The sequence below is a fragment of the Armigeres subalbatus genome, chromosome 1 (genome assembly GCF_024139115.2).
Source record: "Armigeres subalbatus isolate Guangzhou_Male chromosome 1, GZ_Asu_2, whole genome shotgun sequence".
In the NCBI taxonomy this organism is placed as follows: Eukaryota; Metazoa; Arthropoda; class Insecta; order Diptera; family Culicidae; genus Armigeres; species Armigeres subalbatus.
Window position 1 is genome coordinate 134,165,145 of NC_085139.1, and position 18,262 is coordinate 134,183,406.

An 18,262-nucleotide genomic window follows, 5' to 3' on the forward strand; every position below is an offset into this window, starting at 1 on the left:
TATGGATCATGTTACTCAAATTATGGAACATTTGAACAAAATCATGTAAAATGATCTGTCATTATGGATTATCATCATGATAAAAAATGCGCAAATTTGCACGTTTATGGATCAAAATATAGCTTTTTATGAATCATTTTCCAATACAGGTCGGTATAACGAAAAACTTATGTTTTATTTTATTTGCAGTCATTTCATTTGTAGTCAGAAATTATTTAGGAAAAACCTTGATTAATTCACCTAGCAAATTTCAGTTTTTTTAATGATCATTAGCTTGTTAAAGTTCCAAAGACTGATGCTTCAACCTGTTCATATGCTTGTTAAACTTTAACTTACAAATGATCCCAATATTAGATCTCCGTACATTTCCGCCGGTTTCTACAATCATTTTTGAAACCTGCCTATCCCTACCAGATTTCATTCTGTTAGAACTTCGTCTTTTTCCACCGGAGTTCTTTATTCATTTTCTTTTTTTTATGAACTTACTTCATGGGAGCTGGTTATGAGCCATTGTCGCGACCGTCCTCGGACATTTACAAACTCTTGCTTTTGGGTTGGGTAGGCTCAACGGATGCGCCTCGGTTCGGCTGGCTTGCCGACTGCTTCTTACTCCTGCTGGATCGGATGGGCTCGACGGGTGCGCCTCGGTTCGCTTGCTTCTTGACGTTTACTGCAGTGAGGAAACTCTTAAAAACTCACTGCAGTAGCGCTCGTGGAATGAGCTTCGGCTGGCGTGCCAGCTGCTGGGCTGGATGCACCTCAGTTCGGCTGGCTTGCCGACTGCTGCTGGGTTGAATGGGCTCGACGGATGAGTCCCGGTTCGACTGGCTTGCCGGTTTCTGGGCTGGATTCGCCTCAATTCGGCTCGCTAGCCGATTGCTTTTTCTTGCTGCTGGCTCGACGGATGAGCTTCGGTTCGTTTACTTCTTGACGTCTACTGCAGTGAGGAAACTCCTAAAAACTAACTGCAGTAGCGCTCGTGGAATAAGCTTCGGGTCGGCTGACTTGCCGGCTCTGTTTTTTGCCCCTGTGTTGGATGAGCTCGACGGATGAGCCCCGGTTCCGCTGTCATGCTGACTGCTTCTTCTGCTGGATGCGCCGCGATTCGACTGGCTTGCCGACTGCTGATGGGTTCTGCTGGATGAGCTCCGATGATGTGCACACGCTAACTTTCACCTACTCAGAGACTGAGTAAAATTGTATTGCTCTCTCTTTCTAACCCACGGAAATTTTAGTCAATTTCCATCAAAAGCAGGACAACTCAAAACTATGAGTATCCTGGTTTTGACGGAAATTGAGTAAAATTTCCGTGAGAAGAAAAGAGATGCCAAGACAATTTTAGTCAGTCACTGAGTAGGTGAAAGTTAGAGTGCACCCGTTGGCGTTCGTCGTAATTCTGGAGGATCTTCCAATGAAAATTCAGAAAATTTATCCAAGCTTTTCAGATAAACTTTTCCTGAATGTTAAAAAATTCAAGAAAATTTGGAAGCTTTCCTCTGGTGGATGGAAGGGATTGCCGTAGTCACAACAAATAGTTTGGTTTTGCTGATGTCGTTAACTAAACCTTAACCCTGCTCATGAGCAGGTGCACCTAATTGGAACGTTAATCAATTAGATAAGTGTGACAATCCATACACCATTTTTTTTTCGCATTTGTGTCAGGTGACGGGCAATTTGTTTTCATGTCTTGTTATGTTCGAAAAAGCCTTATGCTTCTCGTTTATCGTCGTTCATCAATTCAGAGCGAATTCTGCAATGCTTGTTATGCACCCAAACACTTCATTCTATGGTGACGAGGTTATGTTTTCATCTGTCGACTGAGCGACTGCTTCATCAGTTTCTGAACCACATTGGATTTATATAAATATATATCTCAAATGCAACAACTTAATTTACAATCGATTGAGAATTTGCATGGAAGAAAACAAAAGAGAAAACTTCTTGGAAAAGTTCTTGAAGCGAGAAGTTCGTGGACATGTTATAGAGAAAATAATTATTTCATGGGATTAAGATTAAATATTTGGAACACCTATACTTCAGTTTCTCTCATTACAGCTACGTTCAAATAATCATGTTTTTTATGAATATAACCGAATTATATTCATTTGAATTCATGATTTTGATAACAAGCCCATAGTTAAATTTCAATAACAAACAACACTTTTTGCACCTCCCCCTTCCACAACCTAGATACGTCCCATATTGTTAAAATAAATCATAATGTATATTATAATATTGAAATCTAAAATAATTAAAAAAGTAATTTGAAGAAAAAAATCTCCGGATAATCGAATATTTTGAATGCCGGATAATCGAATCCCCGGATGGTCGAGTCTCCGGATAAACGAGTCCGATCTGTAAATCATTTGTCATCTTCTTCTTCTTCTTTAGCATTACATCCCCACTTTGGGACAGAGCCGCCTCGCAGCTTAGTGTTCATTAAGCACTTCCACAGTTATTAACTGCGAGGTTTCTAAGCCAGGTTACCATTTTTGCATTCGTATATCATGAGGCTAACACGATGATACTTTTATGCCCAGGGAAGCCGAGGCAGTTTCCAATCCGAAAATTGCCTAGGCCGGCACCGGGAATCGAACCTAGCCACCGTCAGCATGGTCTTGCTATGAGCCGCCCGTCTGACCGCACGGCTAAGGAGGACCCCAAAAAATCATTTGTCATACGTTCATGATAAAACAGCAGAAATTATATGTTTTTTCCTTGATCACGTTTAACGGTACATATTTTCCAAATAATTGCTAGATTTACGTTTTGCTATGCATTACTCTTCAAGGATACTCCTGAACTATTTTATGGATTTATAGTAGCGTTTTAAGGAACATTCAGATGTTGTTATTTACGGATCTTTCCCATGTTTTTATAGATCCTTTTTGTACATTTAACGGTACAAAGTAAGAGCTGCCTTTACTTATGCTGATTTGATTCCATTTCCTTTTGGTACAAACGAAGCAGGCACGCGGTCCGTTGTGTTGTGTTTATGGCAGCGTATTTTTCATTTTTCGTTTTCACTAAGCCACTTTTAAAATCAGAACTAGAAACTTGAAACAAGAATTGACTGAGACTAGAGTCCTATAAGAAGAGTAACGTCATGTGTTACGTTTGACAGGTCTCCTGCTCGTTTGGAACGCGCATTTGTATGGAAATGACAGAAGATTCTGTTCCAATTATGACACTTGACGACACTGTTATTATAGTCACTGTAACTGAGACAATAAAATGGGCTAATTTTTTATTGGATTGGTAATTTTATATTTTTCAATGAAAACTGTTTCTATGCAACATATATTATATGAACGAACATATAAGAACTCTTTTCTAGCCCTTTAAGGGTTAAACTCTTCAAAAAAATTATCCGCGTGAATTCTTTTTTTTGGACTTTTTTGGTTTGTATCCAAAACAGAATGCATAAAATAGCATGAAAACATATTTATTGTAATAATGTTGTTTGTTTTCTAATAATAACCAGGTTTAGAGGTATAGGGGAATGTGGTTGGCTGCAGGCACTGGTCGGGTGTCGGCTCCCGGACTTAACTTTTGACAGATAACAGATATGGACATCAAGTAAAAACCTACTCAGAAGTTTTTTTTTTATCATTTGCGCAGTGTTACAAAACAAACGATCGAAAAGGTAAATTTATTACGTATTTAAAAATTAAATTTATTCTATTTTGTGATTCAAAATCGAATGCTACCGTAGCGCTTGCAATTATTTTATTTTTTTTTCACTTTTCAAAATGATTGCTAATTGCGGTTGTCGGCACCGAAACATAGTCAATTGTTGGCACCTCTTTTTGGAGGGAAATAACAAGACAAATCTTCAACTTTTCCATCGTTCAATAGTTTTCCATATTATGTATCATCTCAAAAGTTGATTTTTTCGGGTAAATGATAATGTCATACGTGCTTCGGGCTTCAAGCCCACTCCAACTACACTGATACCTGATATGCATCCAAATTATATAGCTTTCACCAACATTGAAGAGAACTCTTGATTCGCATTCCATATGGTTGACGGATAAATCGGTTGGGTTTGTTTTGAGCAAATATGATAGTTCCGCAAATGCAATCATTCGCGATGAAAATATGAAATATCTATGAAAAAATAATAATTTTTCAGTTTTTTTTTATCAATTTAAGCAACAAAAAAGCTATATTTAATATTGGGCAACTAGGTAATTGAGTTTATGATACCAGCTATCTGCTACAAGCTCTATCTAGGGGAAGAATGGTCAATATGCTCCCCCAAAACAATGTATTTTCGAAATGTTTATCAATAATCCTTATATCAGATATCAGTCATTAGGGTAACGATGGTATTTTGGACATCTGAATATATTTTGGACTTTTGACAATATTTTGTTTATTTTGTTACATAAATGTGGTTATACATGTGATTATGAAAGAGGCCAAAGAGACACATGATTCCTATTTATTTAAGGAAAGCTAAATCGAAGAACACGCAAAATATAACCAAAAGTCCAAAATATATTCAGATGTCCAAAATACATCATTTACCCTATATGGTCTACGAGTTTTCAAGAAAAATCAACAATATTACAAGAAAAAAATAGTGTATTTCCATTTAAAATGAACGACGCTGGACACCCAAAAATGATAATCAAAATATTCCAATATTTTTCATGGAAATAGTCACACTCTTTTGGATAAGATTAGTGTCAGTCTTATACTTTAAGGTAGTTAATGTTTTAGACTGATTATAATTAGGAGAAATGTTGTTTGTATCTAAACAAAAAGCATTGTTGACGTAAACAACAAAATTGCATCGGAAAGAACCAAAAAAAACATTTTATTTTAAAAAATTGAACACAGAATTTTTGACTAATTTTTCTCTTGTAACGACTTGCAAATGTCCATTGGCTTCAGCAGCTCACGATTTTGAGACAAAATTTGTATTAATAACCAAGTGGCACATTCTACCTCACCAATGCATTTTATATACATTCCCCCAATATTGATAAGTAGTGCCGGGGAAAGTCGAACTAAATTTTATGCAACACGAGCTCATCTTTTTTGTATTGTCGGTAAAGATCAAAAGGCATCCTCTGTGCTCTTGCCACCGTACCCATCCGGGCGGAAAAAAAATATAAATGACAGCTTGTCGTTTGATGTGGAATCCTTTTTTTGTCCTTGTTGAAATCGGCTAACTTTTTTCCAAGTTCAGCTTTAAACGATGATTTTATTACTTTCCTGAATAATACATAGCGATACGCCGCAGCATGGCCGAAAGGAAATTTGACTTTGATTGATTCTAGCTTTTCACTAGGATGGAATTTTGCACCAAGTCTTTTGTTCTACAGTTGCAAAAAAGTAGCTGAAACCAGGCAATCGGGCCTTCATGAAATTTTCCATTCTCTTTAAAGGTTTTTACTATAACGAAACTTTATAAACTACCACTTTCTTTCGCGGCACCACGTGTGTTTCATGTGAGTATATTTTCGACAATCGGTACGGTTTCCGCAATTCGCTCCGGATGGTGTGCGCTATCTTTGAAGTGGGGAAACAGCAGACAGCAGCAAGAAGGCTCATTTTCGATTCGGTATCGTCATGTCAAAAGAAGACACGTCGAGAAATTTATAGCCTCTGATAAAGAGCAGTCAGGTATTACTTTGGGTTTTTTTTTACATTTCTGGTTACCCAATGTTTGGCGTACATGTCGTTCGAGTGGTCTTGGATCAAAAGGCATAAATTGTTTGAAATAAAATAAATTATTTCAGGATGTCAATGTTTAATGTTGGCGGAGATAGTATTTACATTTTTTGCAATGGGAAATATATCAAAATATGAAAAGCTTCTGAGATCCTGAAAAAAAAAATTGAAGCAAAAAAATCTCACCCGGCCTTGGCCGCGCGGTAAGATGCGCGGCTACAAAGCAGGACCATACTTAAGGTGAGTGGGTTAGATTCCCGTTCCGGTCATGAAAATGTTCGGGTTGGAAATTGTCTCACTTCCCTGGGCATAAAAGTTATAGTAAAATAAACCCTCATGATTTACAAATGCAAAAATGGCCATGTGGCTTAGAAACTTCGCAGGTTAAAGCTGCGGGGAGGCAATGTCCCAGTGGGGGATAAAAGTGCCAATAGGAAGAGTAGAAGAAAAATCTCATCCGGACTTGACCTTTCCCGTCAAGATTTTAAATTGGCTCAATCGATTTTTTGGCTTATTTAAGGTCAGTTTTCCCAATAAACCCATATTTTTGGACGCCTCTAAGTATTTTTAAAATTTAAAAACAAAAATCGAAAAATACGCTTTTTATAAGTTTGACCCGAATTTTCAGGCCGGTTCACACGTGCATCACTTTTTCGGATTTTGTTTTCGATTTTAAAAACAGTTAGAGGCTTCAAAAAATATGGGTTCTTTGGGAAAGTTGACCTTAAATAAGCCTAAGAATCGACTGTGTTCCAAATTTGGTGGAAATCGGTTAATTAGTTCAAAAATTAAGTTGAACTGTTTGTTGTCTAAGATTACCCTCTCATTTTTTCAAATATCATCCTCCCCCTTCGTCTCCTTAAGATAAAAAACCTCCCCTTGTCTTCCAAATTTGGTAGAAATTGGCCAATAGTTTTTTTTATTGTAGTCCCGGGTTTATATTTGGAGTGCGAAAATATGTTTTGGGATTTGCCAATGCTGTGTACCGCCGTTGGGGTGACAATGGGTCTGAGGGGTGAGAATATGTCATCCATCGCTCTCACCAGCAACCTGAAGGTCGTAGAGTAAAATCGTTAAAAATGGTCTTTTATATTTTAGTCTTCTTGCCCTCAGATACAATCAATCCATTCTACAAGCTTTCTAAGTAGTTGAAACAGTGACTCATTCGTACCCCCATTTGACTCATGTCACCCCCGACGATGGTTTGATTCCGGCTGATTCCGAGACGAATCGATTAGTGAGGAAATCTTACAAATCGGTCCATCCATTCATAAGTTATTATGCCTCAAAGGAAATGTCAACTAATTTTTATATGTAGAGAAGAGACTAAAATGTGAAATAATATCATTAATCCGTTTTTATACATTTGCCTACAACGAATCAATTTGCCTTTCACTATTCGAAATCCTGGCTACGACCGATTGATAATTAAAAAACCGCAAAGTTAGAGAATCGAAGACACATAATATAGAAACGCACCGTTTCAACTAACTGAGTCAAGCCAACGTCGTCTTGTTGTTTTGGAATTGAAGAAACTCCCTTCGTAACCGATCTGTGTACGAGTAAGGCAATAACAAATCCTGTAACTGTTCCCAAAATCCGAGGTAATGGTGCATTGAGTGATTTCTGAATGCTTTATAGGACCGAAATAAAGCTCAATCGAACCCAAGTGGAAAATGGAGCTGTAACATAAAAACGAATCGATTCTGAATAGGACATAAATTTGTGTCCCAACGCTTCAACCGTTGAAGTAAGAAGAGTAGACGCTCCCCATTTTTGCATGCTCCTAGATTTCAACACAGGTGGCAACTTCTGCAGAGGTAAAATGGAAAATCTGTTTTTTTAGAACAAACATTAAATCTAATGCATCTATTATTCTGTATAGAGGTGCATGTTACGCTGGTGAGCTTATATCGAAATCAAAGTTCACGTCAAATCAACAATATTGTTGTTTAGAAAATTGTTTAGAGATTTTTAACGGATTGTTTTATTTGTCATAAGGCGAGTTAGTAAAGTTCTATTTAATTCTGCCTTAAGTCTCCCTTACTGAGTAAGTCGAATAAAGTACGATACACTAATCTGTAAATTATCTCCAAAAATGTTTACAGTTGTAATGGATTTTAAGGGATCTTATACCAAGTGAATATAATTGCGTTCACTATCTGGCTCTTCGAAAAGAATGCTCTTCGACTGATGATAGACAATAACTCCAATGTGGAATATGCAATTTCATTGGAGTTCCTCATCTATTTTATGCCTAGCACAAGAATAAACAAATATCTGATTTCGTTTCAAACCAATTCATTGTGAAATCCCTCAAGCACTATATTATTAGCAAGACTTCTTTATAATTTTTACTCTAATGTTTGTTCGTTGCCAATATATTCTCACTGAACTGAAAGTAACCAAAATCGATTCAATTGTATTTTCACAGTTAACTCCCATTCTTCGTCTTTTCATCAGTTTACGTCGCAATCCAAATGGACATTTTCCAAGCTCCATCGCACGTTCTCCATAGCTGCACAAAACTGCATCTTTTCCTAGATTAAATTGGTTTACCCAAACGGGATCTTTCAGAATTCACCTCACGGGATGCAGAGCAGAGCTAAAGATATAAGAAATCAACGATAAATTCAGCTTGTCCTTCCTCATGTCCACTGTGCATTTACATTTCATTCAAGCTTTCCACTTTTACCAGTTTTTCGACCTGTGTAACCAGCAAAATGGATTACTAGCTTACATACACCCTGCATGAATAGATGATTTTTCCCACTGTTGCTCTCACAATGCTCGAGCAGGTCCTTTATGTAGGTAGTAACAAGTGGACTTCTGGGTCACAAACTCCAATCGAGTAGATGGTAATCGGTTATCAAGGACGGTTGAACGAAACAGGATTTAGATACGATAGATGGTACGGTACAGTAACAGCGAAGTGAGAACAAAGATAGTGTAATCGAGTTGAGTGATTTGAATAATGGGTTTGCAATGAGCTTTAAAAAGTTCGAATGTGATCGATTAGATTTCTTCTAAGCTGGAAGGATAGTTTGTCTTGCAGGGCAAATACGATTTGAATAATTGATTACTGCAATTGGATGAATTTTATTGTGTGAAAGTATCTTCTTCATGTGGAAAATTGAATAATTAACCAATTGATTTTTTTTTCAGACATCAACCAGAGCGGAGAGATTGACCGCAAGGACTTCGAGCTTGCTATTAATGTAAGAACCGCAGCTGCGATTCAAATATCTCAACCTGGCTTCTCCCTTTAACATGATTTATTTTGCATCATCTCTACAGAAAATTTGCGACCTACGTGGTTGGCCAGAGGGCCATGCCAAGAACAAGGAAACCCACGATGCCATGTTCAAGATTTGGGATGGATTGAGGACGAAGGCTGACGAGGATAACGACGGCCAGGTAAGCAACAATTTCTAGAGGATTATATTTATGGGCGCCCAATAATGGGAATTATTTTACGCTTGGATCCGGAATCCACAAGATAAATGGGAATTATGACTGTGGAATTGGGTCGGGATATACACGTGGAAGGCGTGCCATGACATGGTTCTCGCATGTGCAAAATTGGAAAAAACATTAAATTGACTTGTTAGGAAAAACGTATGATGTACATACATACAGCCAAGCGCATTTTTAGAATAGATTGTCAAGACAAATGTCTCGGAAAAGTTATCTTCGGGTAACTTTTAAGGCTCAAATAAAAATGCAACTCTTGATATACAAATATGCTCAATATCTTTTGTCGATTAAAAGTTATAATCGTTTTCCTGTTAAAATTTCGTTTTTCGATATTTGAAAGAGCAACTCATATTCTTTATTATGATAAACAAGTGGAGAATTTTTTTTTTATATTTCAAGTTTTACCAATTTCACCAAGGTCACATTTTTCCAAATAAATTTATATAACCCGACAACGGAAAAATATAGAGACGATGTTCTTATAGCAAAACACGCGTTTTGAAAAGCCCCAAAAGTCTTCAGAAGGAGACATTCAAAATAAAATATAATATAAGGATATCCAAAATATTGTTTCTTGAAGGAAACCCTAATCCTAGTAAGTATAATTGCTCTAAATCTGAGATCTTAAGAGCTACAGAAAAAGTTTATATAGCAAAGTTAATTGGAAATGCGTTACAATTTTGTATAATAATTTATGTCAATTTTTAGTAAACTATTTTTTTAATAAAATGAACCACCCTATTTTTCGATAACTCTATAATAAGGGCCCAACTATCCAGAAAAACTTTGGAGAACAATTTTTTCCCTAAAAGCATAGCTCTGGCTGAAAATGCATCTTTTTCGTTAACCACATCATAATAAAACGAAAAAATAGTGTCAAATCAGTAGATTTTTATTTTCATATTTTCCCGAGTGTCATTTATTTGAAAAAATATGACATCAGTGAAATTGATAAAAAATAACATGTCTTCAATTTTTCTACATACTAAAGAAGATGAGTTGCTATTTCAAATGCCGTGTGAATATATTTTTTTGGCCTGGCCCAATCGAAAGTATCAACTTTTGAAAATACGTATTTTTGACAGAAAAACGATTATAACTTTTGATCGACAAGAAATAGTGAGCATATTTACCCATCAAAAGTTACATTTTTTGAGCTCTAAAACTCATTTGAAGACGAATTTTCCGAAAAATCGGTAACAAAAAAGTAGATAAAAAATACTGTTTTTTAGGAACCCCCTAATCTAAGCAGGTAAAATTGCTCTAAATCAGCCAACTTAAGAGCTACAGAAAAAGTTTTCTTGGCAAAATTTGTTGGAATAAGCTGCGCTACAATTTTGTAGAACATTACATGTCAGTATTCAGTGGAAAAAAAATATTGGGCTGCCTTGGCCTTATTATTCCGAACAATTTTATTGTCATTTTTTTTTCTAAGAAATATAGTTTTGGCGTAAAATGCATCTTTCCGTGTAAATGTGTATCGTGGACCATAGTGCAATGTGGGGACAATTTTTTCAAAACGATCTGTCTGCTTTTGTAAACAAAGGTTCAAATATCGTTTTAACGAATCCGATAGCACTTCCACGTAAATCAACACCATCAACTGGTACTAGGTAGATTTGACAGTTTTGGTGAAAGGGTTTGCTCAAAAAAATATTGATTGAGTAGATATCATAGAAAGGGGATCAAATCTCCCCGAATTCTAAGATTGTATACGCTGTTAAATTCCATATCAAAAATCGTCCTGTGCAAATCGGAAAACTATGTATTTTGGAGGAAAATTTAAAATAAATCAGAAAACACGCCTCTATTTTTTCAAAGTTTTTGGAGAAGGATCAATTCCTCCCCTAATATTATATAGCTTGAGCTTGAGCTTGAGCTTGATTGACTGCTCGTAGTTGCTACTCCATTATGACCAGATCAGCTGATCTTGCACAGGGAACCAACAGATGTTTGCTTGGGACTAGCACACATCTTCAATGTACAAGTACTGGTGATCTCATTTGTTAGGTCATACTGGCGCCTGCCACGTCAGAATGCAAGTCAATGTAGGGAAGGGGGAGGAAATGATGATGCAATCACTCGCCCACTGCAAGCCGAATATACCTCTGCACTTGCCGCGAGTTCATGCGGAATTTGTAGGAATTTCTGGGTTAGGTTGGAGAGGCAGAGGTCCGTCTTGGTTAACGAACTGCCAATGTGATAGATAGGAGAAGGTAACTGATGGAATTTCTAATTGGATGTAGGAAACGAGCTCTATAGTTCATTTCCAATTCTAGCAGATTACTGTTAGAATACAAGTTGAAGGTAAAGGAATAGTAATGGAAACGGTATGGAAGTCCATTTCCAATTCTAGCGATTGCTAGAACATGAGAAATAAAGAGAAAGATACAAAGTAGGAGAATGGAACGGACCTGGGATTGAACCCACGATCTCCTGCGTATGAGGCAGAAGCAGTAGCCATATGACTACCGCTTCTTCAATTCCTCCCCTAATATTATATATTATATAAACTCGATTGTGTATCAATAAAAACAACAATTTACAGACTGATAAAATTATTTATTTCTGGGGTAGTCTATGGGAAAAGCGCGTAAGTTTATTCATTTTTGGAGGTGATATATCTCTTCTTCATTGGCATTACATCCCCCACTGGGACATTGCCGCCTCGCAGCTTAGTGTTCAATTAGCACTTCCACAGTTATTAACTGCGAGGTTTCTAAGCCAAGTTACCATTTCTGCATTCTTATATCATGAGGCTAACACGATGATACTTTTATGCCCAAGGAAGTCGAGACAATTTCCAATCCGAAAATTGTCTAGACCGGCACCGGGAATCGAACCCAGCCACCCTCAGCATGGTCTTGCTTTGTAGCCGCGCGTCTTACCGCACGGCTAAGGAGGGCCCATATCGGGCCCGAGGGTGATATATCGGAATTGAGAAAAGGGGATCCAGTCTCCCCAGTCTCCCCTATTACATAAAAACCTTGTAAAAATTTATATAAAATGAATGATTCGTATGTGGAAAATATAAATTTGGAAGATCATTGTATTAAAATCTTACAATTCTGTATTATTTGTTTTGTATTAACTTTGTTGTACAACACGGGCCAAAAACATTTTGATGTTTTTGACAACAACTTTAATGAGCATGACGACAATACAATGCTTACTGTGATTAATCAGAACAATCAAAGTAGCCTAAAAAATCGAAAGATGGAGCATTGGGCTGACTTCTCATCATCAGTATGCATAATGCAAGAGTTTTATTTGGGCTGCGAAATGGTGAGTTGACATCCGGGAAAAGGTCGCCTAACATTGCTCTGGTCCTCACAAGTTCTAATACTCACGCTTCCACGGGTCTTCCGATGACAATTGACCGCCAGCTAAGGGTTGCGTACTTAGCTGGTAGTGTAGCCTGGGCACTGTTGTCCTTCTGACATCAGCTAGAGTGAGAAAGTGCGTCCTGTGGGGTCTGCCTAGGATGTGGTGGGGTTCGACAGTGGGCTCTGTTGAACTTCTATAAAAAGCTGCATGTGTCCCCAAGCAGGCCCTATCAAAGCGACCGTGTGCCGCTCAAAGCGCACTAGCCTAGTCCTGGTGTTGGGTGGGACTTTAAACAAATTTGCCCAACTGACCGAGCGTCTGTTCACCAAGGAGGTGCGGCTCCAACAGCGTCTGTTCTGGCATCCAGCGGCTGAGTATGAACTAACTTTGGCCTAACTTTGGAGAATACAGAACGCCGTCGGGACAAGTTCTGCTATACTCTGGTTTACGAGGTGAACACGCTCCCCGGCATCGCGGAGTTGGCTTCCCGAGTAGCACACTTGTCATATATCAGTCAGTATGACTCATATGCAACCAAATCCAGTCACATTGAAGTTGCTGCAACAAAATCGACCTGAATTGTGCTACTAGGGTTCCTATTAAGCGCTCAGGCACACTTTGCGCTTATGAAGTGGGAACCTATAAGTGAAAGGATAATCGTTGCCAGATTTAGAACACGTGTCCGAAACCTTACTATAATCCAATGTTATGCGCCAACCGATGCTGCCGATCTGCAAGACAAAGAGAACTTCTACAGTCAACTCAATGCCGTCGTAGATAGAATTCCGAAGGGTGATATCAAGATCTGTTTGGGCGACTTCAATGCGAAGATCGGATCCGACAACTCGAACCACGAGCGCATTATGGGATGCCATGGTCTCGGAGAAATGAGCGAAAACGGAGAGCTGTTCGCAGAATTCTGTGGTAATAACGACGCTTTACAGAAAATCAAATCGACCACATCTGCATCAACCGAAAATGGAAACGGAGCCTTCTTGATGTACGGAATAAACGGAGTGCCGATATCGCGTCTGATCATCACCTCCTCATCGGCGAAATACGCCTGCGCATTGAGCGGATTCGTCGGCAGGAGGAAAGAGTTGGACGACGATTCAACACACGCCGACTGGAAGATGCCACGGTGAAACGGTCCTTCGTTGAAGAACTGGCGACGCGTGCTGCATATATTCCGGAAGGTGGCAGCGCGGAAGACCAATGGACCGCCATCAAGAATGCCTTCATTGCCACCAGCGAGAACAATCTTGGCGAACTGCGCACCCAGAGAAAACAATGTATCACCGATGAGACCTGGAGGAAGATAGAGGAGCGAAGAGAAGCCGAAGCCGCGATAGAGCGATCGAAAACCAGAGGAGCCAAAGTCTTAGCCCGTCAACGATACGCGGCTCTTGAGAAGGAAGTAAAACGCTCATGTCGACGGGACAAGCGAGCGTGGAAAGACTCTCTGGCCGACGAAGGAGAGAGAGCTGCCGCAACCAGGGACATTCGCCTCCTCTACGATATCTCACGACGTTTAAGCGGGGCGAAAATGAATGCAACGATGCCTGTGAAAGACGCGAATGGTCAGCTATTGACCGACCCAACTGACAATCTGAAACGCTGGTTCGAGCACTTCGAACAACTTTTTCAAGTGCCAGCCAGGCCATCACCACCTCGGCATGATCTGCCTAGGATCCGACGTATAACACGCGTCAATACCGAAGCTCCATCACTGCTAGAGATTCAAACAGCCATCCAAAGCATGTAATCGAATAAAGCCCCAGGGGTCGACCGCATATCAGCCGAGTTGCTCAAAGCTGACCCCAAGACATCCGCACAACTACTGCATCGTTTATTTCGTAATATCGGGGACACCGCAACTTTCCCGGTCGACTGGATGCAAGGTATCTTAGTGAAGGTGCCCAAAAAGGGTGACCTGACTGTATGCGATAACTGGTGAGGCATTATGTTGCTGTGTACCGTTCTCAAAGTTCTGTGCAAAATTATCCTAGCCCGGATTCAGGAGAAGATCGATGCGACTCTCCGTCGGCAGCAGGCCGGATTTCGTGCCGGAAGATCCTATGTGGACCATATTGTCACGCTCCGCATAATTCTGGAGCAGGTCAACGAATTCCAAGAGTCCCTTTACTTGGTATTCATTGACTACGAAAAAGCTTTCGACCGTCTCAATCACGAGAATATGTGGGGCGCCCTGAGATGCAAGGGGGTTCCTGAGAAAATCATCGGCCTCATCGAAGCACAGTACGAGGCCTTTTCGTGTAGAGTGCTGCACAATGGGGTCCTGTCCGACCCTATCCGGGTCGTAGCTGGTGTGAGGCAAGGATGTATTCTATCACCGTTACTGTTCCTTATCGTAATCGATGAGATTCTGGTAGATGCGATTGACCGTGAACCAAACCGCGGGCTGTTATGGCAGCCTCTAACCATGGAGCACCTAAACGACTTCGAATTGACTGATGACGTTGCACTCCTCGCGCAACGGCGCTCTGATATGCAGAGTAAGCTCAACGACCTTGCCGAGCGCTCCTCTTCGGCAGGTTTAGTCATCAACGTCAACAAAACCAAATCGTTGGATGCAAACACGGTGACTCCTTCCAGTTTCACAGTAGCCGGGCAACCAGTGGAGAATGTTGAAAGCTTCCAATATCTTGGTAGCCAAATGGCGTCAGACGGCGGTACCACGGATGAAATCTGTGCTGCTATACGCTAGCGAAACATGGTGTGTATCAGTGGAGAACACTCAACGGCTGCAGGTGTTCATTAACAGATGCCTGCGGTATATAATTTGGGCCTGGTGGCCTCACAATTGGATCTCAAACAACGAAATCCATCGTCGTTGTCACCAGAGGCCGATAGCAACAGAAATTCGGGATCGGAAGTGGGGCTGGGTCGGCCACACTCTATGTAGGGGCGGAAACGAAATCTGTAAACAAGCATTAGACTGGAACCCAGCGGGACATCGCAGCAGAGGCAGACCCAGAGGCTCATGGCGGCGAAGCCTCAATAAAGAAATAAAAGAAGTCGACCGAAATCTAACCTGGCAACAGGTTAAAGCAATAGCCGGGCAACGTTCAGGATGGAGATCATTCAAGTCGGCCCTTTGCACCACCGGAGGTGTACAGGATCCATAAGTAAAGTAAGTAAGAGTTTTATTAAAAAAAACCCAGATTAATCCACCTAGCGGTGATGATGCCTTTCTCGTGCGGTAAAAAAATAGTATTTTGGGCATTACTTCTAAGCCCATCGTCCGATTGGGCCAATTTTCAATAGGAAATAATGAGACAAGATTCTGCGTCTAATGCAACCTGTTGCGAGGAAATCGGTTCAGGGTAAGTGCCTTAAAAGTGAGCTAGATTTTTTTACGCGCTTTTTTCTGAGAAAAAGTATTTTGGCCATAACTACCAAGCCCATTGTCCGATCCGTCCAATTTTCAATAGGAAACAATGGGGCAGTATACTGCGTCGAATGCATCCTGTTGTGAGGGAATCCGTTTAGGGTAAGTGCATTAAAAATGAGCTAGACTTTTTTACGCGCTTTTTTATGGGAAAAACTATTTTGGCCATAACTACCAAGCCCATTGTCCGATCCGTCCAATTTTCAATAGGAAACAATGGAGCAAGATACTGCGTCGAATGCAGCCTGCTGTGAGGGAATCCGTTCAGGGTAAGTGCATTAAAAGTGAGCTAGACTTTTTTACGCGTTTTTTTATGAGGAAAAGTATTTTGGCCATAACTTCTAAGCCCATAGTCCGAATCGGCCAATTTTCAATAGGAAACAGTGGAGCAGTATACTGCGTCGATTGCAAGTAAATTGGTTGAGGGTAAGTGCAAAAAAAATGAGCTAAACTTTTTGCTCTTTTGGTGCGCACATACACACACACATACACACACACACACACACACGCACACACACACAGACATCACCTCAATTCGTCGAGCTGAGTCGATTGGTATATAACACTATGGGTCTCCGAGCCTTCTATAAAAAGTTTGTTTTTGGAGTGAACATATAGCCTTTACGTATACTTAGTATACGAGAAAGGCAAAAACATTGACGGCGCCACTCACGTCTTCGAGAAAATAAAGGATCGTTTCTTGTCATAAGCCGAGTTTGTTCAATCCCATTGAATTCCACCAATTAATTGTATCATGTCAGGTACGTATTTCGACCTCAACAGTAAGGTCGTCTTCAGTATCTCGTACTTGACTCGACTCGTTTGTTAAACCTATAATGTCAATAGATACCAAGTACATCTCTGCATCTCCATGATTGTCACAGATTTTTGATTTCATTAGTATTCCAAATTTACTGTCAGCGTCATTCCAATCGAGCAAGAGACCTGCCAAATCACTCGCAACATTTGACAAGGGTTTATTTGAAGTATCAAGAATAAAATGTGCATTACTATATAGTGTCGTCTTTAACGATAACGAAACACTGGTATTCTTATGTGTCGTCTTATGTCTACCAAGGTTAAAACATGATGCAGAATTGGTGCCGTAACGCTGGCTGTGGCGCTGCGACCAATTGGAATGATGATCCTTTAGGACGGATAATTCATTCCGCTCCGAGAACAGCTCTGTGATCAGACAGAGCGACTTGGTAACTTCTGATCGATTGGAATGTTCAGAATCTAGGCAGCACAGGTTAGACTGGGACGTTAATATTCAAATAAATGAGCTGAAGAAGTGATTCGATCCAATGCCGAAGCTTCCTTTCTTTCAACGATGGGAAGTTGATTCTGGGCACCATTTTGGTTAGACACGTCAAAATGGGAGAATCATAGGTTGTTGTACACTATTAAGGCTCTCCGAGCAACGATAAGAATAATTTATTATTTCCGAGAAGCAAACTGTCACGTCGATTCAAAGAATCTTTCGAAATTTAGAGTCTGTTTTTAAAGATGACTTTTAGTACGCAATACTATAAAAAATAAAATAAAAAAAATAAACAAAAAACGCTCTTCTGCTTAGCCACCTGTGTTTGCCAGTCTATGGGTCTAATGGAATGTACACACGGTCAAGCAGTTTGACCAACATTGACACCACCTCTCGTTTATTCAAACATCCATCAAGTTTTACCAACAGCGGCACGAACAATCAATTAATTCGACCAACAATATCACACACGAACGACCGAATCGAACAACTTCACACACGTTCAAACAAAGCAGCAACCGAAGCGTTTTCTTGGGGGCGGAGTCAATGTTCGTCAAACTGCTTGACTGGTATGTACGTTGCATAACGACCTTTGTTCGCAAATTCCGGAACCATTTGAGTAATGAAGTTACTCGTTTGGCACGTTGCACTCACCACCTAACATCTTCTTCCAAGAGTACGCCAATGGACATTATGCCGGCAATGAAACATACATTTGACACATTTGTGAGACGACTGCAACACTCAATCGCATTGGCCAGTTAACTTTGCGTAATAGTATCATAGACACTGCTCTACTGCTCTATCGTTCACCATTGACTTTCACTATAACGAAGCCAACATTTTCCACGTTATTATTATCAAGAGGTGGAGCCTATTTGCAACATCTTGCAGCCATTATGAAAATAAAAACACAAAAACCAACTGCCCGTAGTTGGAGTACTTGAAACAGATCTAAAGTAATTAGTGTATGATCACTGGGCATTAGGGTGGCTCAAATTAGTATGGGAAAAACTTTTTTCAATTTTTTTTATGGGCCGCCCTTTTATTCGGTTCTATTTGATGCCCTGATGCTCTGGACAAAATTTCAGTCAAAT

The 18,262-nt window shown here is 39.8% G+C and overlaps 1 protein-coding gene across 2 annotated transcripts in view; it reads left to right on the forward strand.

Annotated features, from left to right (window-relative positions):
- LOC134205146 (calexcitin-1-like) overlaps positions 1–18,262 on the forward strand; it is a 185,801-nt gene that overhangs the window by 126,417 nt on the left and 41,122 nt on the right. For both annotated transcript variants that reach the window (XM_062680107.1, XM_062680106.1), the window contains exons 3-4: positions 8,851–8,903; positions 8,983–9,102. In XM_062680107.1, the coding sequence (XP_062536091.1) occupies positions 8,851–8,903; positions 8,983–9,102 (173 nt within the window). The remainder of the gene's footprint in view (positions 1–8,850; positions 8,904–8,982; positions 9,103–18,262) is intronic.